Raw genomic sequence first — 26,763 nt, 5'->3', positions numbered from 1 at the left:
TGCTCATAATTTGACATTTTTCCAACAAGGACAGTCGGTTTATGTATCCATCATTTCAGCTATTAACTAGACCACAGACCACGCTGGAGGCAGTTCATTCATACTAACATGTTTTATTCAATCTAAAAACATACTTTTCCTTTCATTAAAACATTTCAACTTCCCATTTCCACTTTTCTTTTACCACTCGTTTCATTTACCATCTGACAACATTCTCTTGACCTTCCAGGACACTTTCCAAAGCCACTACGAATGATTAAATGTTCATTACTGCTCCATAAATGTTTCTAACTAAGCTTTATATTGGAATGCAACAGGCTACAATTACTTCTAAACTGTAATGGATGTAAGAGATTAAGTGTGGTTTGATAATAATCAAGACTTTTCAGTCGAAAGGAATGACTCGTTTCATTTACTCTGTGCACAGGACAGCGACTCCGCGCTCATAGAAGCTATGAGGATCCTCTTTGGTCGCAATGTCAAAGTCGACGGTGAAGATGAGGTCGGCCCTCGTGAAGTTCAGGTACACGGGCAGAGTCACCTGCAGTGAGAGGAAAGACAAAGACGTTTATGACCTCATTTGTTTTCCCAAATTACCTGAAACCAAATAGTTGTTACAAAGATATACTGTTGCATCATATGTTCTTGTTTTGTTTTTTGTTTTTTTTACCATGTGTCTCTTCTCAGCGTTGCTTTGCTTGATCCAGCGGAGCTGAGTGAGAGGCAGCTCAGTGGAGATGGAGGTGGACAGAGACAGCTTGTTGTTGGCGCAAGTAGCTCCCTGCAGCTTCAGACCTGGAAACAATCGGAAACATGTTTGGAATAAGAACTCCTAACAACGTTTTACAACTTTTACACTAAATTATAGAACATTATTATCTTAGATGCACATGTTCCAATGCTAGTGAAGCTCATTTTCAGCTTGTCATATAAAAAGGTGGTGCATATATGAGGCTGATCACACTCGTGAATTGTCACTAGTAGTATTAAAGTAGAAGAAGTATGCATTTATTTTTCCATCAAGACAAATTTCCAAACAGAAAAGTGGCCTTGGTGTAGCAAACAAAATCTATTAGGAAAGCCAAGAAAATGAACCACTCTCTTATAAAGATACAATTCACGTCATTTTACCACAATTCAGCTTGTTATGCAACTTGCACAATGTTTTTTTTCTTGACTACAGCAGATGACGTGTTTTGTCCGACCTTTGATGCCGAAGCTGCAGGCGTCCAGTGCGGCTCCCTGGGCGGTGGTGACATTGACCTCCAGACACAGCTCTTCCAGTGACCAGCTGTTGGCCTGTGCCACATACTGGCGGGTGGCGGTGATGTAAGCCTCTGGCACAAACAGGCTGCCCAGGCACACGTGAATGTTCTGGAGACGGGGCGCGAGAGGAGAGGACACGGTGAGATCAGTTTTATCGTACTATTTAACGAGTTAGAGCTCGTTTGATTCTGAAAACAAGCAGTACCTTCAGTTCCTTCGCGCCCCCACTGGCAGCTCCCTGGGAGATCTGCTGCAGCTGTTTGATACGCTCACTGAAGTCTGCCACCCACTGGATGACGGTCATGGAGACAGGGACCGTGTACCGACACCAGCTGCGAGGAAGGATTCCTGAGAAAATAAAGACATTTATTTATTTATATATATTTAACTACATCCATTCATCTGACATGTGTGAGCTAAATTCATAAAGGTACATGAACAAACCTTTCACAAGGTCACTGATGAGTGTGCGCAGGTAGTTGGTCTGCTTCTTCTTGCCTTCACACACTTGCACCACGTCGGACAGATCCTGACGGACCTCCTGCAGCATCTTGCCGCCCATCTTCACCTCACGCTCAAAGAAGCGGAACAGTGGGTCCTGGTGGTTAATTGGACAAAGATGGTGTTAAAGCAAATGTGGAAGCTGCACAGATGCAATAACAGAGAAAACATATTAATCTAAAAAAAAAAAAAAAAAAAACAATCAAACTCGATCTTGGTTACCTCAAATGTGAGACACAAAAATTATCTTATTAGCTGTCAGTGCAGGAGTAGTCTGCTTGCCATCAGCCTTTCCTTTTTATTCTGCCATTACCTTGATGTTCTCCACCGTGCGTTTGAGTGGATTGACTGTTTGTGGCATGAGCTGCAGCCAGTTGCAGGCTGTGGTGTGGAGGGTCCTCATCCAGGCTGGCTGGGCGTCGGATGTGGACGAAGTGCGCTCCTTCTTCTCCGTCTCGTAGGCAAGGTCATCCTCATCCTCCAACATCTGCATTTTCAGCATCTTACCCATCATGTCAGTGCCTGTGCAGCCCGGCATAGGGAGCGAGTGAGCGGGGAGGGAGGTGGAAGAGAGGTGGAGGACAAGGCAACGGTAGCAGGTAGGGAGGGAAAAAGAAATTAATCGTGGAACAAACAGCTTACCTCAAGGATGTGTTAATAAAGGGTTTGTTTTCTCAAACAAAAAAAAAAAGGGTGTCGGACTAACAAATTAGGACGACTTTGGGTCAACACACACAAACAAGGCTTCAGGCAATATTTCCATCACTTTCACATAGCTTTACACAAGTGGATAAAAGAAACATCACGACTCACTGGACCTGTAAAAAAAATAAATGAGCACAAATAATATAGAAGGGCAGAATTTGAGGTATAAAGTAAGGCGAGGAGGTGAGGATAAAAGAAAGGGGGAGTGCAGTGGGTGGACGCTTCACCAGCTGGGGTTGGGAGGGTTTGGAGCTGTGAAGATCAATTTGACAAAACGGGAAGGTGGGATGTGAAGGGGCAGCCGAGGGATATGGAAGTGGGTGAGGGTTTTAAAACCTAATCTCAGGGTGGGATGGTATCTCAGCAAAGCGACATGATGGCTGTGAAATACAGCTGCTGGAGGGTGAGGACACGCACACCCAATCCTTTGGGCAGAGCACCTTTTAAAGAATAATGGTTATGACAGCTAGGCTACAAAGCTACGATGCGTGGACGCAAGGCTGCAACTAGAGGCTATTGTACTTGTGAATCCACAGGAAATGATCTGGTGATGAGGTGAAGCGAACCGACGGGAGGATGAGATTAGCAGAGGGAACACCCTTAACAAGTAGACCCAAAAATAAAAGGAACTCGTCCTCTCGCTGCACGGAGACATCCTGTCAAAATATGAGTTATGACACTAGAATAGAGAGAGTTGATTAATACGCTACCCTGTAGACATAAGAAATCTGAATAAATGGCAAAAGAATACAAAAAATGCAGTTCAGTAACTGTAACAGAACAACAAGCAGTGAAGACGGCCGGCTTCTGCATACCCTGAGTGGTGAGCAAGACCTTCTCTGCATTACTGGGCAACCCGAGCCAGGATGGAGTCTGAGTGTCAGGAAGCATCTCTACCCAGTGCATGAACTCCTCGCGCCTGTAACACATCAGAAACATTTAACATGATTTATTTTTCAGGTTGGGGACATAGCAAATCGCAAAACGAAAAATATGACCCAACTGACCGAATGCCGTCGGGCATCTTGATGTCCTTGTGTCCGTCCACCTTGAGAGCCAGCTTGAACTCGCTGTCAAAGCTTCCCTTTGTGAAGATGCGATCCAGGAAGGTGTTGAGCAGCCGCTGGTCAAACTCATTGTCAATGCGGCCGCCGTAGATGGACTGGGCCATGAGGGTTTTCAGAGCCGCCCATGGGATCTTGTCTGGTGCGATGTTCTGACGGCCCTGTGTACATGTGTCGGTAGGTGAGTATTGCAACAAATAATGCACACGCCAACATTATTATTATTGGTTAAAGTTGTGTATAATGCCTGCAACCATGTCTAACCTTAGCTGTGTCATCCAGCCACGTGTCAACGGTGTCACAAGCGGAGCGTAGGTCAGACTCTCCAAACTCATATTTCTTGGACCAGCCGAGTGGCGCGTAACGTAGACGCTCCTGGATGACAGCATGGAACCAAGCCAGCAGGAAGTAGAGACGTGCACGTTCATTGGGAGCCTGTAGAAAAAAAAAAATATATATATATTTATACAGCAGATGTTTTACAAATGTTCTGAAGTGTACGTTTGTATCGAGTTGGTGAGCACAGCTTATATCACCTTGCACATGCGAGCCACAGGAATGCTGCTGAAGGTTCTGAGCATGTTGGCCTTGACACCAGGAGGAGGCTCGAACACGAAGATACGACCAGCACGAAGCAGATTCACTGGCACCTGTAGGAAAACAGCGGAGTGAGTTTTCATCATCCATATTCTTAGCTGATCATATCCTCGCGGGTGATGTGGTGTACCTTGGGATTGATCTCCATTGTGAGGAAAAGCCTAAAGCTGGCGTGAGGCTGCATCGAGTGGAGCTTCTTCTCCAGCTGCATCAGCCAGCCGGGGGCCAGGTGGACGTTCTCCAACATCACCCACCTGCAGGATGGGAAAAACGATCAGGACACCGGTACAACAAAACAGCGGCACACATTTACATTTAACAATACTCACCTGCCAGACTTGACAGCGGTGTTGATGTCTCTGTCAGCCTTATTGAAACCTTCAGCAGAGCCTGTGGACAGTGGAAGTATATAAACGTTTACAATATCCTCACTGAGCTTCTGATTTAATCAAACTAAGAGAAGGTTCTAGTTTATGTACTAAGAACCAAGAGTTATAGGTTTATTCCTTTACCAATAGAGATGGAGGTGATTTGTTTGTTCTCCTCAGCAGCCAGATCTCTAACCAGTCCGCTGGCATCGTAACCAGGTACAGAACACATCAGCACTGGAGTGCTGGGCTTCACCTGCAGACACAAGGAAAGAGAGGTCAGCAAAAACAACAGAGATAATAGAAAAGCAAATGGGGAAAATATTGAAAAAATTATAATTTTAACTACCTCGCTGTCCACGATGTTAGCCAGGTCAAGAGGCTGCTCAATGATGTTCATGAAGGTCTCTCCCAGCACCTTTGAGACGAAGATGTGCGACATGGCCAGCAGACGGTCGGGGCGGAAGGCCTGAATCAGCAGCAGCTGGTGCACTGCCTGGCCAATGGTAGCTGAACAGGACACGGTACAGATCAGGGAAGGTCATAACAACAAAGGTTTTGCTTGTCCTTACAGTTTGTGTTTAATGTGTAAGTTCATATACTCACTGGCCTGCTTCTCCTCCGACCAGAGATAAGGAACGGCCAGCTCGGGTGTGTTGCTCTCAATCCACATGAAGAATTGCTGTGGTGACAAAACAAAGGAATGAATGATCACTGATATAGTCAGTGTAAAGTCATAGCACGTGCAAAGTGGAAAGCATCTGTCAGTGCTCACCTCGTCGGCCTCAACCTTTTCCACCAGGTCTTTGAATGCTGGCAGGCGGCTGAGTCGGACCATGGCCTCGCTCTGGTCGCTAGTCAGACCCTTGACCTTGGGCAGTGACATGCCTGTCAGGACAATCTCCTTACCACGCAGGAAGTGCTGGAATTCTGCATCATATGACGGCTCACTGGAGAAATGCAAGAGATTTGATTAATTACTTTGTTTAATACTACCCATCATCTTGGTCATTACATACAGTACTGCTGTCTTACCTGGTCATGCCCTTTAGACTGATCTTAGCCAGCAGCATAGCAAAGGTAATGTGGTCCTGGTGCAGCATGCCTCTGGCGATTCTGTTGAACGCCACCTAGTGACACACAACCAGACATCAGCATGACTCTCTCTTTAAGAAAATTAGACTTATTTCATTTTAAGTTGTGACGCAAACCTGGAAGAGGTCCTTGGTGATGACGGCGAGTCTCTGGGTATGGTCGCTAATGCTCTTGAGGTTGGCGTTCTCATACAGCACGGTGTGGTACGTGTCCAGGAAGAAGTGGAGCGAGTACTGGTAGAGGAAGTGCATCTGAAAGGTGGTACAGAGGCAGCTGGTTTATTAAGTGTTATACATATAGATAGTATTCATCATTCATTAGTTTCAGAAAGAGAAAAGAACTAGAAATGTCCCCGCACCAGGTTGAGAGCCTCCATGGTGAAGTAGATGCTGCTGCAGGCTGATGACAGAGACAGGTACTGCTGTGAAACCGCCTCCACCTCGGCCATGATGATGTCAGTCTCCTCCACCTTCCTGGTCACTTCGGCCGCCTCCTTCTTCAAGTTCTCCAGCGTGGTGATGATGGTGTCGTCATCAAGGATGCGGCCCTTGACTTCATTGAGGGCCTGCAGCAGAGATTTCTCCAGCTGACGAAGACGCAGCTGGAACTCACCTGAAAGAGACGAGAGAGAGGGAGTCATTGCCCAAGTTCATTATTACACCAACCTCCCTTTTTCCACCACCTGTCACTGTATTTATGTCGCACCCTGCAGTTTGAGGAGATCTGAGCGTTTCTCATCCACGTCAGGTCTCTCGGCTTTAAGGACCTCGTTGAGACACTGACTCTGAAGGCTGCTGCGTGTCACGGTGAAGTTGACAAATGTGACACGAGAACACAAGTCTGGTGGGAACTCAACCTGCACACATAAGACACAACACAGCATTCAGATCAAAGTATTTGCACCGTCAAAGATGCAAAGCAAATAAAAACAAAATAGTCTCTTTACCGTTGGGTCTCGAGTGGAGAGGAAGATGACAAATGAAGGTGACAGATCGATGTCCTGGTCTCCGAGGGTGATGAGGACACGTCCTCCGGTCCTGCGGACCTCTCTGTTCAGCACCGGGTTTAGGATGGGGTCGTAGCTCTCTACATCCTTCAAGACACAAAAAAACGAATGTGAATAAATAAAGGGCTCGATTGAAACTAGGGAACTGGATGTTGATCGCGTAGCAGGAATTACGAGACATTTAAGCAGTTTAAAACAGACGCTCCTACCTGGACCAGCAGTGGGTTTCCAAAACGCAGAGCACTCTCCAGGTTCTTCCTGAAGGCGTCGTCCAGGAAGCTGGTCCTGGTGATCTTGCGGTCCTTGTACTCGTTCATTATGAACTCGGTGGCTTGGCCTGATGGATCGATTATGAGTGGGTACCTAAAACGACAAAGATACAGAGCAGAAAGTCAGTACAAAGATTGTACTGATATTTTAAGTTTTATGGTTCTCTGATCAAATAACGATACTGACCTGTTGAACCGTTTAAGCATGATGGCGTTTTCAGTGCAGAGGTCATCAGCTGGGAGGGAGTTGGCCTGCCAGCGGAGTCTCTCATCGGCATTGGACAGGTACTCCGTTCTTGCAATGTCCGTACGGAACTAGGGTACAGAATCAGGACAGTGGGAGTGATTATATGCTTTGGTATGCTTATTTATGTCTAAATATGTATTGTCATATATACACCTAATGTCAAGAGGATTAGATTTGTAGGTGTCAAAGATGAGCTTCACATACCTGAATGTTGGCCTGTTGCAGGTGATGAGACCACGTAGTGAACAGGTTCTGTCTCATCTGCTGTTCAAAGTAGCCGGCGTACGTGATGAACGCCGCTGACAGGAGACAGTCTCCCGCTATGGTGGACATCTGGTTCTTGAACGTCTCACTGGTCTTCTCCCAGCGTTCCCTCTCAGCCGACAGACTCTTCAGGAGGGCTGTGCTACGGTTCACCTGGGAACAGAGAGCAAAATAAATTAGAGGAGATCAGAACCGAAGAGGCTGATATTGTACGAAGGGGGAACCAGACACAGGTGACAGCCAGTTACCTTGGCTTCGACCGCAGCCAGATCAGCCTTGATAGCCTGGGCCTCTGAGATGAGGACAGCGTACTCCTCCTTGTAGCGAGCGATGCTAGCCTCCAGGTCTCTGATCATCTGCTCCACCTCTTCTGCCTTTGTCTTGTTGTCCGTGGCATCGTCCTCAAGCTTCTGCAGCTCGTTGCGCAGAGGCTCCACGCGCTTCAGCATGTCGGCATAATTCAGCTGGGAGAGTGATAGAACATGGTGCACATTAGAAAAGCACTTAATTATCTTCATTCCCATACTGTTTAGGCGTCCATACCTGAGCGATGGCCCATTTCACCATAGGTCCACAGGCCAGAGATGCCCTGTTGACTTGGTCGTAGTTGTAGCTTGGGTTGGACATGTAGTTCTTCTTCATTTTCTCACGGATGGAGTCGCTGAATAAAGTAGAAGTAAAGTCATTAGAAAACAGCAGCACCTTATGAAGTGAAATACTTCAACGTGAGGATAAATCATATGAAATTTAACTGAAATTTAAAAAGGAAGGAAGGATTTTGCGAGATGTGGCACAGAATAATTTTTGCAAAAGGGGACAATTTGTACAAACAAGGAACGTGGCGGCTGTTGCCATCAGCTCATTCTGTGATTCGAAATTAACTGATTACACTTTGTACCAAGGCGCTGAAATCAAATACTAATCACGGATGCGGCTTGTGCTGATTGGATAATGTCATTTGTGCTTCCATTAGACAAAGACAAAACAGACAATCTTGACACCGGTACCTCATTTCCTCAGAGGAAAAGTTGACTATGCTGCTGATGAAATTATCCCTGATAATAACTTGTCTGATTTTTTTCCAGTCATTGGTTTCCTCGCCCAGCAACAGGCAGATAGATTCCAGGGCCAGTTTGACTGCAGCTGGGGGATTGGTCATAGCCCGCACTTCTACTAGGTGCTGCCGCTTAATAGAACTCACCGCTAGTTAAGTAAAAGGAAGAACGTGTTCGAAAGATGGAAGAGGAGCGCAGAGAAATGACACGGGTTCAGGGAGGAAAAATGAAAAAAGACAAAAGTGGAGAAGGAGAGGGAGAGAGAAAGGCAAGTCTTTAGTGAACAACTGCCAAAAACATCTTTCTTTTATTTCACCTGATCTCGTCAGCAGAGAAGTTAACAATGGTGGGGATGAAGTTCTCCCTCATGATGATGGAACGGATCTGCTTCCAGTCAGTCGTGCTTTCTCCCAGGAGCAAGCAAATGGATTCCAAGGCCAGCTTCACGGCCGCGGGGGGGTTGGCCATGGAACGCACCTCCACCAGGTGCTGCTTCTTAATGGATTTAACGGCTATCGACACCAGGTGAACAAGGGCGAGGGTTATGACAAGGAATGGGGCGGCAATGAAGGGAGGATGCGAGCAGACATCACACTGTTAACTGGAAGCCTTGCGCTTAACAATCAAAATGTATAAAAAGCCGTTACACATAAGTTAAAATTAACAAGAAGCACTGTACCATTCTGAGCCTCAATAACAGCTGGCTCCACCTGGTCCAAGTCCTGTTTGACTCTCAGCTGTTTGTCCTTGATCACCTCCTGCTGCTTGTACACAGCTTCTTGGATCTCCTGACTCATCACCTGGAATTAAAGTAGTAACAGTACAGTCTAGTGCACAGATAAACCCAAACGACGCATGTAATGCAGGGATAAAGGGGTCACATCTACAGAAAGTCACTTCTTGTTCTTTAATAGTGTTCAGTTCCTTCTCGTGTACCTTTTTCTTCTCAGCCTCCTGCTGGTCTTTCACCATCTTCTTCAACTTGTCATTGGCAGCAGCGTTCTTTGCCTCCAGCTCCTGGCTCTTGATTCTCAGGTCACGACGAAGTTCCTCCACCTTGATGACAAGGTATTAATACAATCAGAGTTGATGATGGACAAGCAAAACACAAAGCCTTGGTGGATTGAAGTGAAAAGTTAATAAATTAATGCAATGCACGTTGGAAAAGTTAAAGGAATAAACAATTACCTGATCTACAGTCTCCTTGATCTTGCGGAGACCAACGTTGAGGTGCATCTGCTGCTCCTCCAACTCACTGCGTTTCTCATTGAACAGGTTTGCGTACTGGTTGATGAAGTCGAGATAGTGGCGAGGAGTAATGGCCATGGTGTGACCTCCACGCTTAGCCAGGCGGTTGTTAGCCTGAGAGATTTCACAACAAGTATTACTCAAGGCATGTTCAGAATTAAGTTCACATTTTAACCATTTTTTCCCAATTGTGTAATTTCTATTTAAGCACAACACAATACCTGGTGGAGTGTCTGATGTACGAACACACAGCCATTGACAATGGCTTCGCGGTGAGATGGAGGCTGGGGCAGTTTGTCATAGACGATGGGCATGTAGTCTGGCACCTTGTAGTTGGGCTTCTCCAGATCCATCTTGCTGGTGAACTCCTTACCCACCTGATAAAGGGCCTCTGTGGACCAGTCTCCAAACCAGTTCAACACACACCTGACAAGGAGAAAAGATTTCAGTAAACATAGTCTCCCATCTATCTTCAGCTTCCTGTTCCTCTAGTGCAGTTCATTCATTTGTTATGAGACTCTGTACCTGTTGAAGAGGGCAGGCGATGTGGCAGCCCTGTCCTTCAGGCCTTCTGAGGATGGGTTCATGGTGAAAACCACATGGAGGTTTCTGATAACCTGGCTGGTGAACCACTTGTACAGCTCCTCGTGAGTGTCCAGCATCAGCCCCTCTTTCTGGGCTCCCTCTTTACACTGAGTCATCAGGGTGGCATATTCATCCCCCTCAAACAGTCCAGGAACCTATAAAAAGCAGGGGAGCATCAGCAACACAAGAACAGATGCAAAACAACGGGCTACAAGTTATGAGAATATAATTTAAGTTACCTCTCCGTTGGCCAGCAGTGTGTTCATTCTCTCAAGGAAACCAGAATCCAGGACGTTGGACTCGTCCATGATGAAGGCGATCTTCTCGTTCTTGCAACCTGAGCGACGCAGAACTGTACGGAGGTCTTCATCAAAGTCTTCCCCGGTGTATTTCCTGTGCACCTAAATAAAAGACACATACAAAAATCAACAGGCGTGCAACAGTGTTTGTGAGCTCCCACAATCTGTTAGCTCCACCCCATTGTGTCAATCCCTATGTATCCTCCCATTCTTGATGTAAATTTGTGTTTCCATTTATCAATCCATCCACAAGCTACTTCCGACCTGTTTTCACTCTACATTTCAGTAGGTTCAATACACTGTCAGCAAATAATCTCCATCCCATTTTCTTTAGGACCACTTTCTTGCTTAGATACAGGGGTCCTCATTATAGGAACTCCTTAACAGCTCACATTACAAACTGTACCAGTGTTAATTCATTCAAGAAACAAACATTAGATCTTTTAATTGTGCATTGCAAATTCAGAATCCATTCACTTCCATAACATTTCATTATATCTTCTACACTCCTCTAAATACCTTGATTCATCTGTTGAAACTATGACTTATTTATCTCATAGCTGTTCTTTGAATTTATATATGTTATTTCCTTTATTGTTTATGCTGAATTTGTTTATACTCCTTCTCTCTTCTTAATGTACTGCATGCTTTGCTTTCAGTTATTTTGTTGATCTGTTCAGTAGTCTTATTTACTTATGTGTTAATAAATTAATCAACACGACTCCAAATCAATGCAACATTTTTTGTACGAACCTTGATCTGATAGACACTTAGTCCGTTCATCCAGGCTACAAAGCGCGAGAGAGTCGTCTTTCCTGCTCCGCTCACTCCAATCAACAGGAGATGACCCTGAGGCTGACGGAAGATTCTGAAAAACACAACACCAATATTTAATATAAGAAGGAATTTAATGAGCGGGGCTGTGATAAAGAAGCCGTTACTCACCGGTCAATTCTGAGGACGTGGTCCAGCACCTCATTAAAGAGCACCAGAGGGACGTCCAGCTCCTCCTCGTAGAAGACCTTCAGACGGGCCTTCACGTAGTCTCTCAGTTCCTCCTGTTCCACTGGGATGTAATCCTTAAACAACAAAAATGGAACTTCAGCTACTGTTGACCTGAATATTACAGATGCAGATATCAGCGAAGTCAACACAGATAGATCGGATGTACCTTTGAGAGCCAGTTGCTGTAGAGGATAGGCCTGTTGAGAGCCTTCTCCTTATCAATGTTGGGGAAGTGTTTGAGAGCCACCATGTCAATGTTTTCATCTGTCCACCTTCTCTCTTCGTCACCCACCAGCCTGGAAACAAATCACAACATTTAATCACTCTTAAAATGTCACCCCTCGTGATTCACCTTGTTTATGATAACACTCAGACAAAAACTAAAACCCACCTATCCTGGAAGAGACGGAGAGCCTCATGGGCCCAGATCCGGATGAGCCCCTCCACAGGTAGAGTTTCGAGTGGCCGCAGGGCCTCAAAGATGCCCCTCACCCAGCGGGTCATCTCTCTGGGAGAGTAGATGTAATGAGGCTGAGTGTCCTGGGTGAAACGCTCCTAGAGTGGAAAACAAGACATTGGAGTAAGATGTGAAATCAATTAATTTTAATGAAAAGAAAGTCATGAGTAAAAAAAAAAAAAAACACATCTTCGATCTTCGTCATCTCACCTGAGACATGGTGTAGAACTCAACCATAGCCGCTGTCAGAGGATCGGCGTAGGTTCGTAGAGATGGGATGAGGCGCAGCATGGCGCGGTTGAAGGTTCCATAAATCTGGGTGAGAGAGGCTGGACCTGGATAGTCCACGTACACCACAGGAACATGACGCAAGAACCTAGAGAGAACGCGCCAAAATATGGTCAATACATTTGTTATATGTTAAATACCACATACGTTTAGTAACTGCTATGATCAAGTCTGTACCTGTGTGTGAGAGGCTTTCTGCCAGGGTCAGTGGGAGGATTACAGGCTCCAACAAACTGGATCCTCTCCAGTTTGACCCAAGTCTGGTCTGAGGTGCGGTAGAAACCTCCATGTTCCACCATCTGCAGAGAGATGAGAGATAACCACATTTGATGCCGCCATACTTTTACTTTCACAGGTAAAAACTGCCTTCTCGTGGAGCAGTGGAAGTCGTGTTAGTGTTTTTTTTTTTTAACAGTGAATCATACCTGTCTGAGGAAAGAGATGACTCTCTGTGTGCCGTACTTGTCCATGTCCGGCAGATTGATCTCGTCACAGAACAACACCAGCCACTTGCCCAGCTGGACGGGGGCGAGGACCACACCGTTAGGAGTACGGCGGTACTCACAGTAATGGTCAAAGGTCTTCAGGAGAAGTTCTGGGGTTGTGGCACTGGAGAAGTTCAGACCAACAACCTGGTAGAGAGTGGAGGTAGAAGTTTGATAGTGTTGACAATAAAGCAATAGTCAAAAGCAGTATTTATAACGAGTGTTAAAATTCACTCCAGACTCTCACCTCCATGTCAGGCAAAGCCCTGAGGGCACTGAACAGGGTCATGGTCTTTCCAGAGCCGGGAGGTCCACACAGAACCAGTGGTTTGTGCTCTGCCAGCCATGTGTAGAGCAAAGCCTCATGGCGAACAGTGTCCAGGGTGGGAACCACCACATCTGGTGAAGCCACCTTGTGGGTCTCGACCTCAATCTGGGGCACCTTGCCTTGCCAGGACTGCCACTCTCCGGAGATACACACCTAAACGAGAATAAAATGATGCACGGTTGGTTCAGAAAATACAAGACTGGATTTGTCTTTGTAACTGCAGATACAGATAAAACATTAAGAAAAAAAAGAGGCTGCACCTCATAGTCAATGATGGGGACATTTGGAGCGGAAGGAAGGGGCACGGTGGTAATGCGACGGATGTATTCCCCAAGCTCTGCCCTCATCTTCAACCGTCCATCACCAGAGAAGGACCAGAGCACCGCGTAGATCAAATATTTCTGCAGAGAAATACCATTCATCAGTTTTAAGAAAATACATATCTTGTTTCTTTCATGTGTATGAAGAACTGAAGCAAGCACATTACCTGCATGTATTTCTCCAGCTGATCAATGGGCATGGGGAAGTCAGGGTGGTTGTTGTTGTACAGAGCCACATTACGGCAAGCCTGGTGTAACATTGAGCACAGTGAACCCAAACAGCGCAGGCGAGTAAAGTCCATGATGTGCTCCATCTTAGAGGCGTGCTCCAAGGCCTTGATCACGAGGCCTGTGGAGGTGAAGTACGGCTGCAGGACAGCTGCAGCGTCTCTCTGGATCTAAAGTGAAGCAAACAGCAGAACATTAGTAATGAAGGAATACCTAAAGCCCTGGTGTTTTTTTGTGTGTTTTCTGTATTTTAAGTACCTGCAGCATTGGTGAGGCAGTCTCTTCCTCATCTTCAGTGCCCTTTCTCTTGCGCTGAGCTTCATCCTCTCCCTCATCCAACGGGATGCTGCGGAGGCGAGCGAGGAAGTTGTTGAAGATCATGTCGGTGCTGAGGACATCCTCACTGAACCACACCATACCACAGCGGGACACGGTGGCAAGGGTGGCATATTTCAGGTCCTGCACTTCAAACATGACACGCACCTGGATAGAAAGAGAAAGGCAGAAGGTAAATAAAATAAGCTCAGACTGAAACAAGACTGAAGCCGACAACAGTGTTTGAAATGTTGTGCTCTTACATTTGGTGGCAAGCTGAGACGCTCTCCATTGGGCAGGGTGAGCAGTTTGTTGTCATCCAGGACTGAGTTAAGATTTTCAACCCACTCTGGGTCAACGTCGCCATCAAAGATGATCCACTGGCGCTTCTGCAGTTCACCTCGAACATTGTCGATGATCCTTATATTAGAAAAAACATGATATTAAAAAAACATCTTGAAAGGTGGGACAAATTTTTAATGACTGCTGGATTATAATTTTAATAAGATGTGAACTAACTTCCTGAGGATGTGTGTGAACAAGCCATCCGTCCATTCACGGGTGTTGGGGTCCAGGGTTCCGTACAGGTGGTCTTTGCTGATGGCCTTAGGGTCAATGATGTGGGCCACTCCCTCAACACCCTCCAGCCTCTCCAGGGCTTTGAGTAGCACCCTCCATGCCATGGTCTTCCCACTGCCTGATGGTCCCACCATCATCAGACCATGGTTGATCTGAGTGATCTGGTACAGTTGGAGTACCTGGAAAAAGGTTGAATGACAATGTTTACTCTGTGTGTGTGTACCTTTAAAATGCATCAGTGTCTTCTTAGGTTTCATTGTTTCCATGCACACCAATACATAAAGATGTGCGTTGACTTAATTTAGCTTCGTACCTTCTCCACCCACATGCTGCCCACATCGTCACCGTCTCCGTAGGTGAGGTACATCTCCGTGCAGACCTTCTTCAGCTCCTCCCTCAGAGCGGTCATCTCTCCCCGCATGTACTGAACTCCAGGGAAGACGTCTGACAGGAGGCTGAACAACAGAGGAATGTCCTCCGCCACCAGCTTGGGGACCATAGTCTCACACACACTCTGGATAAGGATCTAAAGTAAATGGAACACAGACTTAGTGAAACAACCCATATTCCAAAAAACAAAACTTGCAAGAGGTGCAAAAAAAACAAAGGAATGAAGAAACTTCTAAGTCCGAGAAATAACAGTTCACGCACCTCCTGTTCAGGAAGGTTTTCAGCAATATCATTTTCATCGACATCCTCTCCACGCTCATGCTTCTCTCTTTTGATTTTCTGGATGCGCTCTCGCTTGACATTACCGGCACTGATCAGCACACTCTTCAGCGCTCGTAGACCAAAGTCGTAGTGACTCTGAGATGACAGCTGCTCATCACACAGTCTGAAATATGAGGTGTAAGGTTAATTTAGAGGAGAGGAACTTCTCAATATGCTCTTAACTCAGACAACCACAGTACATACTTGAAGAAGGGCACAATCTTCTTGGCGAGGGTCTCAGCTGTTCTGAAACCCTGTGAGTAGAGCATGACCTGCGCGATGAGCTGACGGTCAGGCTTCGTCATGGCCAAGCTACGGAACAGCTTCTTCAGATTGTCGGGCAAGTTGGAACGACCAGCGTAGCCAGGGTTCATGGTGATGAAGATTGCCATGTCCGGGCTCACCTTCACCTGCTTGTTCAAGAGCTCTGTAGTGACGGGCACACCTGGGAGGATGACAGATGAGAGCGTGTTTACAATGCAGTCCACATGTACAACTCAAGAACTGAATTTTCCCCACTCATATCATACATACTTCTGTCTCTGTTAGGATTACTGTGCTCCCTCAAGGCCACCTGGATGTACTGGACTTGCTGGGAGACGGCGGACAGCATTCTCTCTTCCAGACGATTGAACTCGTCAAAGCAGCCCCAAGCTCCTACCTGACACAGACCCACGAAGATACGACCCATGGCCTAAAAACAAAAAAAAGAGGAGAAAGATGTTTTATACTCTGGAGATACGAACATTTAGGACAGTTTAATAGAATTGCCATTAGTGCCAGCATTTCAGCAGCTATTCTACTTGGCCCACATTTAAATACAGTTTTGTACCTGGAAGTCAAAAGTCTCATCACAGTTGAAGACCAGGACAAAGCGTCCAAGCTGGTGACCGAGGGCTTTCACTGACTCAGTCTTGCCTGTACCAGCGGGACCTAGGTGGTGAACAAATTCAGGAGTTATGTGGTTAACTTATTATAGTTTGTTTGTTTTATAAAGAAAGTTACACTTTTCTCAAACGTATTCTTCATATCTTTTAAGAAATTAATACTAAAATCAACTTTCATACCAAATGGAGATCCTCCCAGGCGAGCTTCCAGAGCCTGGGTCATGGTGAGATAGCATCGGTCTGTCAGAGGGGTCTGGACGAGCTTATCTTGGACTCCCAAGTACTCAAAGCCGTAGTTGAACTTGGCATTGGCCATCTGAATGGACAGCTGTTGCAGGACGTCTGTCTGCTTGGGGTCAAAGTAGAAGCGCATCTGGCTGAGCCACTCGAAGGACTTGGGGTTGTCGATCTTGTTCTTGATCAGAATCCTGGTCACGTCACGCTGGTGCACCAACTCGGTGATCTATGAGTGGAGCATCACAGGTATTATTACAAACATTGTACTGTGTTCTTTTGAAAATGAGCTAATCAATCCCATCTTTCTAACCAGGTGCTCCAGTTTTCTCCTCCGAAGTGGTGGTTGCTCCATCAGCACAGTGTCAGCCAACACGTTCAGGGTGGCCTCTGTATTTGACAGCACTTCCTGCATGGGTGACATGTCCCCGCCACCAGCGATGTTGGTCAAGGCAGTCTCGATGTTTTCAGACCAGGCAATCTGGGCAGAGAGGACGACTAGCTGGGCCTGTGGAGCAAAAGAAGTAGACAAAAACATTTAAAGAGTGCCAGATTTCCATGACTGCAGTAGTATTTTAAAATTAAATGAATGCAGAATGAATGTTCTGCTCGATCCCGACCTGGTAACGGTCAATCCAGTTGATGTACTGACTGAGGTCAATAGCTGTGCCCTTGTTGAAGGCTGTGACCTCTGTGACGGACTCAGCAAGCAGCTTGGCCAGTGTCACTCTCATCTCCTTCTCCACCAGAGTGAGCCACTCGTTGATCTTAGGGTGCTGTGTGATGGAGACCGGTGTCTTGTAGAGAATCTCCTCGCCCTCACGTGAGGAGATTCCTAGCACCTCAGTGCTGTCCTCATTAAGCAGGATGCTGGAGACGCCGGCGAACATCTTTTTGAAGTGCTTCTGGAGTTTGGCCACATTCTTGCTGTTGCCAATAATCTCCAGCAGGTCTTCATCTCCCACAAAGTAGAACCTGTCAACGTCAAGAGAGTAATTAAAAACATTAACGTATTAAGGAACAAAAAAATGGATGAATAATGATGCACATGTCCTCCTGCTTGCTTGCACCAGCTTCAATACCTGGGGAATGAGGATCTCTCTCTCTCCAGATATTCTCCAAGGGCTTTCTGGATTTTTCCTAGAAGGTCGGCCAGTCGCTCCAGGGACCTCTGCACTCCCTGTATGTTCAGGACATCCATCACTAAAGGAGACTTTGTCACCTTCTTCATCAGTGCCAAGAACTCTGTGCTAATACTGTAATGAAGAAAGAGACAGACACTTGATTATAGTGGAAAACATTATAACATTAAGTCAATACTTGAAATTAAACTGCTGATACGTATAATAATAATGGTTGATCACGTACCTCTGGAATCTCTGGGTTTCTACAGGCAGCAGGTGTTTGATGTCGGCACTGCCTGTGAAGATGCCCTCCAGATAAACCCAGCGACGCTGGACGTCAATCCAGACGTCAAACAGAGCCATAATACGATTCAGCTTGTCTTCCCAACTCAGGGCATCTTCCTCAAACACCTAGGAGGGAAAAAAACAGTCGTAAAAAAATAAACTCATAAAATGTTGTTAAATCTTAATGCCCATCCGGGTAACACGCCTTTTTACCTTGTAGTAAGGAGACAACTTCATGGCTGACACGCTGTTAATGTGTTCTTTGACCTTGTTGAAGAGGTCATCCCAGCCTCTGATCAGACGACACTTGTTCTGGTAGTTCACCAGGTCGAGCTCGTAAGAGTTCCACACTTCACGGATCTGAAAACCAGGAACCCATCCAATTATTATTCGACAAATCCGAGAATAGACTGCAAGCTGTGTATTTATGAATGGAAACTGCCCACCCTTACTCACCTGTTTAAGGAACTCCTCCAAAGCCATCTCACCCTGGGCTACCAGGAGAACATCCTTTACCACCATCTCATTCTTCTGCAGATCCACATCCCAGATTTGCCCGAGAGTCAGCTCAGACAGGACCCAGTTCACATGCAACCTCTTCATCAGCTGTTTCCAGTGGCGGTCCTTCAGAGCTTCTGATTTAAGCTCAATCACCAACATGTTAACCTACGGAAAAGGTACAGGCAGATCATTTAAAATGCAACTTATTACTTTTGTAAGACACAACTTATTCTTTGTGGAAAAAACTAGTTCCTGACCTTTAAGTATCCTTTAAGCATCCTCTGGACATACTCATACGAGGCATATTGTCTCAGTCTTGCTTGGAAGTTCTTCAGCTGGTTCAGAAGACCATCCAGACTCTGACGAAGCTGCACATGAAATAAAAATATATTGGTTATACATTATGCTGAATTTGAAGGCACAACAGAATGGAGATCCAGAAGATTATCGTGTTGTTGTTACCTTGCGAGGCTGTACAGAAACCCATGGCTGCTCTTTCATTTGGTCGATCTGCTCCCAGACCTTTGACAGCTCAGACCACACCTCTTTCAGGTCATGCAGCTCCTCCAATGCCACCTACATGTCACCACAAAGACACACGTGAGTCACACAAATGAACAACAAGGAAATCTTGTCAAAGAACTTATATTTTGGTTTGTGCATATGTGCAAAACATACAGATCAGTGATTTAAGTCGCACATTAAAAGTTACAGAGTAATCATTTATACAATAATCAATGCTAAATGTTCTAAGTGTGTGCAGGCCTTACCTGTACCCTCTCTTCACTTCCACTGAGCAGACCAGTGTCAGTAAGCTCCAGGGCCTCTTTGGCTCGGGCACACTTCTCCCTTTCAACCTTCAGGCGGCCAAAGTTGCCTTCGTAGATGGCGAGAGACTGCAGAGCCTCCTCTGGACGCAGATTGCCCTAAAGGAACAGATTAACGGTTAGACACGTTTTTTTTGTTGTTTTTTGAGAAGAAGGAACCACATTATCCGACTTATAGGCGTGATTACAATTCAATAAGATAACTTAGTTTCTCTTACAGCAACTGGTTTGGTCTTCTCCCAGTCAGTGAGCAAGTCAGTGGTGCGGTTTTCCACGGCTTTGTCCTCCTGGACAATCTTCATCTGCAGATTGGCAACTTGCTGCTGGATAGCAGTGTCCTTGCGCTTCATTATGTCACTGAACGCACCCCATTCACCTTCAATGTTGTCGATGTAGAGCCAGGATGGAGGGAACTGGAATCTTTGCTTCTCCAGCAAACGCTGTCCGTTACGGAACAGCTACAAGTAAAAATTATAGAGAATCTTGTTAGGACCCCAAACTGTTTTTTTTATAGCAGTCATACAAAGATGAAGGCGAAAAGTTTAAGTACTTACATCCACATTTTTCTCAAACTGTTTGATTTTACGTTTCAGGGTCTGGACATATGTGATGAAGTTGACAGCGTCCGAGGTGCTAGCCGTGTCCACAGAGTGTTGTTCAAGATCTTGGCGAGACTGGTGAGGAACAATAAGTGTTAGCCAACAGACAGTTTTGTTATCAGTGTCTATCAAAGAACAGAATCCCCATATTATCCATTACCTTGGAGATCTGGGCATGGAAGTCCTGCATGTTCTGCCCGAGCATCTGTCCAAACTTGCTAAGGACTTCTTTGTGCCAGGAGTCATACTTCAGGTTCACCTTAGACTGGACCTGTTGTCAGGGACAAATACAAACACTTAAAACAAAGTACTCAGGAAAAAAAAATTATACAGCTTTCAGCAAAAATAAATTTGCACAATGATGTTCCTGTTTTCAGTGACAAGAGTTTAGCTGATGATTCAATCTAGACTATATTAATTATAGGATTGAATTATCTAACTACCTTGCCGTAGTCGATAACCACAGGGCCAAACTCTTTCCGAGTCTCGGCATTGTCAAAGGTTCCTCGTGCTTTGCGGATCTGGACCAGCAGGGCCTGCCACTTAGTGAGATCTTCACCGAGGCGGTTGTAGATGTTTTCAGCTTGCATGTCCCACAGGCACTGATACTGCAGCCACACCTGGATAGAGGTAACACAGAGACCGTCAATAATTAAATACGTCATAATTTGATTACAGCTGGATTAATCAGACAGGAACTAAAAAACAGTTAATGTTAAAACAAGGAGGCTCTTACCTTAACATACTGCTCCACCTCATTGACAATGTCTTCCACTGCATTGTAGGCCTCCTCGAGGGCTGCAGGACCATCTGGCATCCTGGTCAGGGCATTGCGGTAGAACTTTTCTTCCTCTGAAAGCTCGTAGTGGACACCCACCTAATGAGGAATGACAGACAAGCTTAGGATAAATGCAAAAAAAATAAAAAAACACGAGAGTAATATTGCACAATATCCAAATATCATGTCTGCACTAAAATCTGAGGAAGATAGTCCTGCATATCATGATTTATTTTAAATATTTTGATCAAAGCAGCTTGTATCTACGCGTTTATGTATCACAAAAACTATCCAGTGTCTTAAGATCCCCCACCTGGTATCGCTGGCTCTGGATCCTGGGCAGAGAAAGGATGATCATCTTCCAAGAAAACATTTCCTGGTAGAGCTTGTAGCGACAGTCTTCAATTGGTGGGTTCAGGTAAATCACCTGGTTGGTGATTCTCAGCTCATGGATGACGTTCTACGAATAAATAAAAAAAAAAAAAAAAAAAACAAGGAGTCAACTCTGTCCAGATATCCAAGGTTTTATAAGTAATGTTCAACATTAAAAATATGCAAGGCAGTGACACTAGTCACAGTGATTACCTTGATCTTGGGCTCTCCTCCAGGTTTGTGGCTGACTTGTGGAGCCTCTGTGTCCATGTCCACATCAGCTTTGTCTTCCACCTGTCCCCGGAGTACCTGGGTCCAGGCCTTAAGACCAGCCTGAAGACGCACTCCCAGGATGCGTTCAATCTACAGAAATAACATAAGTCAGTACCAACCATTTTAACACCACAAAAACAACTCATGACTAGGACAGAACAACACATATTGGTACTAATTTGTGGCGCTAACCTCGATGTCAAGCTTGTTCACCCAGATGGGCAAATTGGAATAAGAATGCAGATTGAGGTCATCCACCGCTTTCTGTACGCGGTTGAGGATATCAGAGAAGGTCTTGTTGTCGAACATGCACGTCTCCAGAGAGCGGACCTCCAGATCAATTTTCTCCTCAATCAGTAAGAGGTCATCCACCTGAATAGCACAAAAAAAATACATTTGTCATTCAAATGAAAAAGGACAGCTTTGAGTCAATATTCATGCAGGATGTTGGTAACTCCTGAATAGTGACAGCTCCTCACCTTCTCCTGGAAGTTGAAAACGGTCTCTGCCAACCTCTGAACGTATGGATCCAGTTTATAGGACTCCCATACCAGGGTGATGCCCTCAGTGATGAGAGCCTGAACCTCTTTCTTGAGCCCAGCCACCAGCAGAGAGATCGAGGACCTCTCCTCCACTTTCTCGCAAGTGCGTTCGTAGGTGCGCACGCTCTCGATCAAAGAGATGGCAAATGGATACAGCTGATTCGCTTGGTGGGCTTTGTTGACGATGGCCAAGGGAACACGGAAGCTCAGCCACTTGAGGTTGCGGACCTCTTTGGACAGGGTGATGATCTCAGGGAGGAAGTTGACTTTAAGCTTGAGCATGTTTCCTGACTTTGCACGGGCGCGAGTGCTCTCAATGGTGAAGATCCGGCCAGAAACACCAAGGTTACGCTGCTGCACCTGATTCATAAAATAAAGGGATGAAATATGAATTTACACATAAAAGGAACTATATCAGCAGCAAAACGTAGAATATGTTTCAAATGTTTGAGAATATGTTGAATAAATATAACATCGCTCCATACCTTGCGAGCCCAATCATCAAATATCTCTTGAGTATTGAGTTTAGCCCTGAAGCTGTCTCCATCCTGCTTCAGCTTCAGCCCCTCCACATGGTTCTCCCAGCCTTTTCCCAGAACATCCTCCACCCTCTTCATATAAGCAGTCAGCTGACGGTCAATCTGCTTGGCCCAGATGATGGAGCCAGACACAGGTGGCAGGTCTCGGACATGGCTCATCTTACAGGCCTGGCTCTGAGGATACTGCACTTTGAATTTGTCATGCAGTGACTCGATGTCGTCTTTCACGCGCTGGATGAGCTGGGTCTGGTACTCCCGGATGGCACCGCGGATGTGGGGGCGCACAAAGAGGGCATTGAAGCGGGAGAAGATGCGGAACATCTCGTTGGCGTTCTTGGCGGTTCCCAGCTGATCACGCAGACGTGCGGTGATGCGGGTCTCCACGCGGTCAATGCGTTCGTCGTAGCGCTTCATGGCGGCCTCCCAGGCCTCCACGCCTTCCTTAGACACATCCAAGCCATCAACCTCTTTGACATTCTCATATGCCAGGTTGACCTCCTCGATGGCATTGGCATCAGCGGCATCCAACAGAACTCCGGCTACCTTCATGTCTTGAGGCTCCACTGTCTCCCCTTGGGCATGCTGTGGCACTGCAGATATCTGAAAACACAAAGCAATTTCACAATTAACCAGTGAAAACATATTTAAATGGTAAGACAATGTGCAAATGTGGTCACTGCACATACTGAAGGCACAATACCTGAGGCCTTAGCACACGGACGATGACAGCCCTCAGCTGCTCGTGCTGCCTCCTGAAGCGCCTCATGTGGTCCAGTCGGGACTGAAGCTTCCTGTGGGCAGGGCTCAGACGCCACACCATCTTCAGGTTTTCCTCTCTCTTCCTCTTCACAATGTCCCTCAGGAGCACCTGCAGTTTCTCATACTCATCCTCCCAGGTCTGGAACACCTCAAAGCATGCCACCATCACCTGCACAGAGGAGGTACGTGGACATTCAGATAAGTGTGTTCTCAGTGTGGTCATCAGAGAAAGAGTTTTGAACTGAAGACACACTATACATCCAAACAAACCTTTTCAAATTCCTCATAGGCAACATGCATGAGCTTCCTGGTGCCCAACACCTTGAGGAGCTGGGAGCTCAAGTCCCTGGAGATGGCCTCTACCAAACGCAGAGCTCTCTGGATGGGATACTTGGTGTTCCTGATTTTTTTGAGGTGAGTGAATATGGCCATCAGGGCTTGACGGATCTTATCGAGCTCCAGGGCAGAAAGCAGGTCGTTGAGTGGGAAGTCCTTCATCAGAGGATTGTAGTCGTTGACGGTTTCCAGTGCCTGCTTCAGACCTGTAAGAAATATTAAAAATTAATTAGACTTTACTACTTTATTCAAACTTGTGTCAGTTCAGGGGACAGAAAGGACATAGGTCCACTAAATATAGTGTAGTTCACTCACCAGTGTCTGTGTCGAAACTCACAGTTGCATGGAAACGTTTGCCATGTTTCAGGATGTCCAATGTGAGCAGAACCTCGGGGCTTTCTCTCTTCTCCTGGATCCTGTTCAGGGCTCTCTCCAGATTCAGCCAGAAACTGATCTCCTGCAAGGCTGTGCCCGAAGCTGGGTCACGATCAAGCTTTGTCACCTGCACAGACAAACAATAAACTCTAGTAAATATTTGATCACATACTGTATCACTGCACTGTTCTGTTACATTTGACATGAACAGCTTTTGGGAATGCCTCGCACCTTTTGGATCTCCCTGATCCAGCGATTAACTCCTGACTGCAGCTGGTTGAGGAAGCTTGGGTCCTCCACTTTGTCGCCAAAGTCAGTGACCTTGGGCTTCTCCCCGCGCTCATAGCACTGCTTTGCGATGTTTGCGATGATTGCGTGGATTTGCAGGCTGATCTCAGGAATCTCAATGTTCTGCTGCAGATGGAGAAGGCCCATCTCCAGCTCAGCGATCTTTTTCTCAACAGAGGGGGCCATCTTATCCCCATCTCTAGAGAGTTACAACAGAGGAGATTATGCAACAGGTTAGTTTTTCACTATTCAACATCAAGTTCAGGACTAACTGTATTTAATAAAGGGTTTGTAAAAACTATTCAGAAATATAAAAGACGTTACCTGTCCGCCTTGCCAGACTCGCGGATGTAGGACTTGAAGAAAGGGGCGACGGCATTGCTGATGAAGGAGTGAAGTGTCTCGTATGGGGAATCCTCACTCAAGGTCAGCACTCGAACTTGGGTTGATATGGGCTTGTCCGCATCGATGACGCCCGTCCTCTTGATCAAGGCCAGGCTGACGAGGAGAAAAACGGTGACAGAAGTTTAATGAGAATGCAAAAAAAACCCACATTTTTTTCTCTCCAAACATCACAGACCACCACATTAGATGCAACATACTGTACCTGTTGGACTTAATCCCATAGTGTATGTCAATGCTGACGTTATAAGTGATGCACTCCTTCTCCTCCTCTCCTTCGTCGCCAACATCCTCTGTGTGAAGAACAAATAAAAACCTATTAAGAGTCTTACCAGACCAGTAACATTACTTACACATCTATGTAATATCCTACATCCAACATTTGCAAAATTGAGATGGCCTTTAAGTATGTGATTGCTTTCTAATTATCGTTCATGCCATTTTGCATCAAGTGACAGGGAATGAGAGAAAATATTTATTTCCCAATCCCCATCCAATTTTATAAGTGAGGTTACGGCTCGTCAGAAAGAGAGAGCCATCTGCAGACGCCGCGCTCTGCACTGCAGTATCAGTATTCTTATTGCAAAACCACAAATAGGCTGGGGTAGGGACTGTCTGTCTGGGAATCCAAAAGCTACGCAGGCTCAGACTCAGTGACTGGTCATGTGCAAGTATTTGTGGATCAAGGTTCAGCACCGTTATAAAAATGGGAAAAAAAAAGGCAAGCAGTTCAAAAGCTGAGGATTACTTCGCCTGTAGGAAACTGAACATAATGTGTTCATTGACAGAAACAGTTTCACATGATAAAAACCCCATAAGCTGCGCACAATATGACAAGCAGAAAAGACAGAGGAGTCTTTCTCTTTGAGTTTCTATTTGCACTGTTCCCGTTTTTTGCAGCACCGCTGTAAACCACTATCATTTTTCAATAAATGACTGAATTAACTTTATTAAGGGTAACGCCAAAATACGAGAAGCTAACCCAACATTTTGTATAAACTGCGGCCACTATCACGCCTTAACATGAAAGCTTGCCTTCAGGGGCAGTGTATTGTGTTGTGACTGCCGTCTTTCTCACCCCCACACCCAATATGGCGTAGTTGCATTACAATATAACGATGTCATGTCGGGTTAATAGTTAATTAGCGAGCAGTCACCTTAACCCAGATTGGGTTGCAAGTCGTGTACCTGTTGGTGCACGTAAAACTAGTTAGCAGGGATGTTGCGTTCATTTTTTTTTTTTTTTTTAAACAGCCGTGTCCAAAATAGCCGTAAAGATATCCGCCTCGTTTCTAAATGTACCTTTGAGAGCACTTCTCTCGACAAGGATGGTGTGGAGCTGAGGATCAGCCAGGAATTTCCTCATCTGCTCCACGGCGCTCTTCTCCTCCAGGGCGGTTTCCAGTGAGGCCGGGGCCTCGCCGCCATCTTCCAAGAGGAGAGGTACCAGTTTCCGAATGTGCTTCTGCAGCACCGAGGTGTCTGCTACCGTCTGGACGGCCGACACCTCCATGGTGCCGGAGTTTTCCTCCGTCCCCCCGCCGTCGGACATTCTTCGAAGCGGTCACCGGAGGTCCGTTAACGGTGTGAGGGCGAACAAAGAAACGAAGCTGACGTGATGAACTGACTGCAGCTTCCACCGAGAGCTCAGAGGTTGACTGCGGCTGTCAAAACGCCGCAACTGTGACAATTTATTTGCGCAAAGGATTGTGGTGCTTGTAGTTCTATGAATGAGTGGACTAGTGGACTGTACCACCCTTGAAAACTACAATACCCACAATGCAGTTGAAAGAATCTTTTTTTTTCTCTCTCTAATTGTAACAATGTTAGACCGATAGGGGGAGAAAGGGAGTAGCCTCCAATGATGCAGCAATAATGTTTTATAAATCTATTAATTTCTTGTCATTCCAGTCTTTTTGCAAAATAACAAAACGCTTATTTAGGACATACCCAAAGTAAATTGATGAATATTTCTCATGCATGATCCTGTTCTCTTTTGAAAGCCAAGACTTTCTAATTTTCTCTCTGAAGTTTCTATCACAAAAGTCAGAATCACTCTCAGTGAAATTGTTCTTGCCTGATTAATCAAAGCTGGCACACAGTTAATAAAGTTAATAAAAATAACTGTTGTTGGATTCACCTGAAAGAAATGTGTTGGTTAAATCCTATAATAACTTTTATCAGTGAAATCAGAAGAAATCAACATATTGGTTCAACAAAGGTTAAATTCAAACTGGCACAGTTTTTATTATCCTTTTACAAATGTAATTATAATATTAAGATCATAGTCATAACCTATGCCACAGTCTGACTGAAAACAAAAAATGACAACTGGACTTTTGCAGACTTATTGTATC

At 45.6% G+C, this 26,763-nt stretch overlaps 1 protein-coding gene across 2 annotated transcripts; it reads right to left on the bottom strand.

Moving 5' to 3' along the window:
* Nucleotides 1-97: 97 nt before the first annotated feature.
* Nucleotides 98-26,078, bottom strand: dync1h1 (dynein, cytoplasmic 1, heavy chain 1). 2 transcript variants are annotated; one of them, XM_047611392.1, is made up of 78 exons: nucleotides 25,709-26,078; nucleotides 24,612-24,699; nucleotides 24,329-24,502; nucleotides 23,948-24,203; nucleotides 23,657-23,843; nucleotides 23,276-23,547; nucleotides 22,947-23,174; nucleotides 22,193-22,846; nucleotides 21,645-22,067; nucleotides 21,358-21,537; nucleotides 21,106-21,255; nucleotides 20,834-20,980; nucleotides 20,479-20,619; nucleotides 20,186-20,362; nucleotides 19,903-20,013; nucleotides 19,698-19,817; nucleotides 19,362-19,601; nucleotides 19,087-19,242; nucleotides 18,779-18,892; nucleotides 18,574-18,684; nucleotides 18,272-18,481; nucleotides 18,029-18,175; nucleotides 17,775-17,941; nucleotides 17,489-17,662; nucleotides 17,027-17,381; nucleotides 16,720-16,914; nucleotides 16,353-16,635; nucleotides 16,118-16,218; nucleotides 15,820-15,979; nucleotides 15,490-15,730; nucleotides 15,226-15,409; nucleotides 14,888-15,100; nucleotides 14,515-14,753; nucleotides 14,259-14,415; nucleotides 13,939-14,163; nucleotides 13,620-13,850; nucleotides 13,393-13,533; nucleotides 13,052-13,285; nucleotides 12,745-12,951; nucleotides 12,497-12,618; nucleotides 12,242-12,407; nucleotides 11,966-12,129; nucleotides 11,741-11,870; nucleotides 11,515-11,648; nucleotides 11,323-11,437; nucleotides 10,510-10,671; nucleotides 10,211-10,425; nucleotides 9,907-10,111; nucleotides 9,626-9,799; nucleotides 9,374-9,493; nucleotides 9,117-9,237; nucleotides 8,390-8,585; nucleotides 7,926-8,043; nucleotides 7,631-7,846; nucleotides 7,323-7,535; nucleotides 7,059-7,186; nucleotides 6,812-6,965; nucleotides 6,543-6,689; nucleotides 6,302-6,452; nucleotides 5,955-6,208; nucleotides 5,713-5,847; nucleotides 5,537-5,631; nucleotides 5,277-5,451; nucleotides 5,108-5,183; nucleotides 4,851-5,011; nucleotides 4,646-4,757; nucleotides 4,463-4,523; nucleotides 4,264-4,387; nucleotides 4,073-4,186; nucleotides 3,801-3,971; nucleotides 3,480-3,697; nucleotides 3,288-3,391; nucleotides 2,081-2,289; nucleotides 1,711-1,864; nucleotides 1,472-1,614; nucleotides 1,206-1,374; nucleotides 671-795; nucleotides 98-541 (listed from the first exon to the last, which is right to left on the bottom strand). In XM_047611392.1, exons 1-78 carry the CDS (start codon nucleotides 25,956-25,958, stop codon nucleotides 413-415), a joined length of 13,923 nt encoding a protein of 4,640 aa, XP_047467348.1. In that variant the 5' UTR covers nucleotides 25,959-26,078; the 3' UTR covers nucleotides 98-412. The 2 variants fall into 2 exon arrangements, with proteins under 2 accessions (XP_047467348.1, XP_047467347.1); XM_047611391.1 differs by lacking the exon at nucleotides 8,390-8,585 and adding an exon at nucleotides 8,754-8,949 and having other exon boundaries at nucleotides 25,709-26,077.
* Between the last annotated feature and the right edge of the window lie 685 nt (nucleotides 26,079-26,763).

The sequence above is a fragment of the Mugil cephalus genome, chromosome 17 (assembly GCF_022458985.1).
Source record: "Mugil cephalus isolate CIBA_MC_2020 chromosome 17, CIBA_Mcephalus_1.1, whole genome shotgun sequence".
NCBI lineage: Eukaryota > Metazoa > Chordata > Actinopteri > Mugiliformes > Mugilidae > Mugil > Mugil cephalus.
The sequence above is the reverse complement of the archived record's forward strand: the minus strand, read 5'-3'. Positions and strand labels throughout refer to the sequence as shown.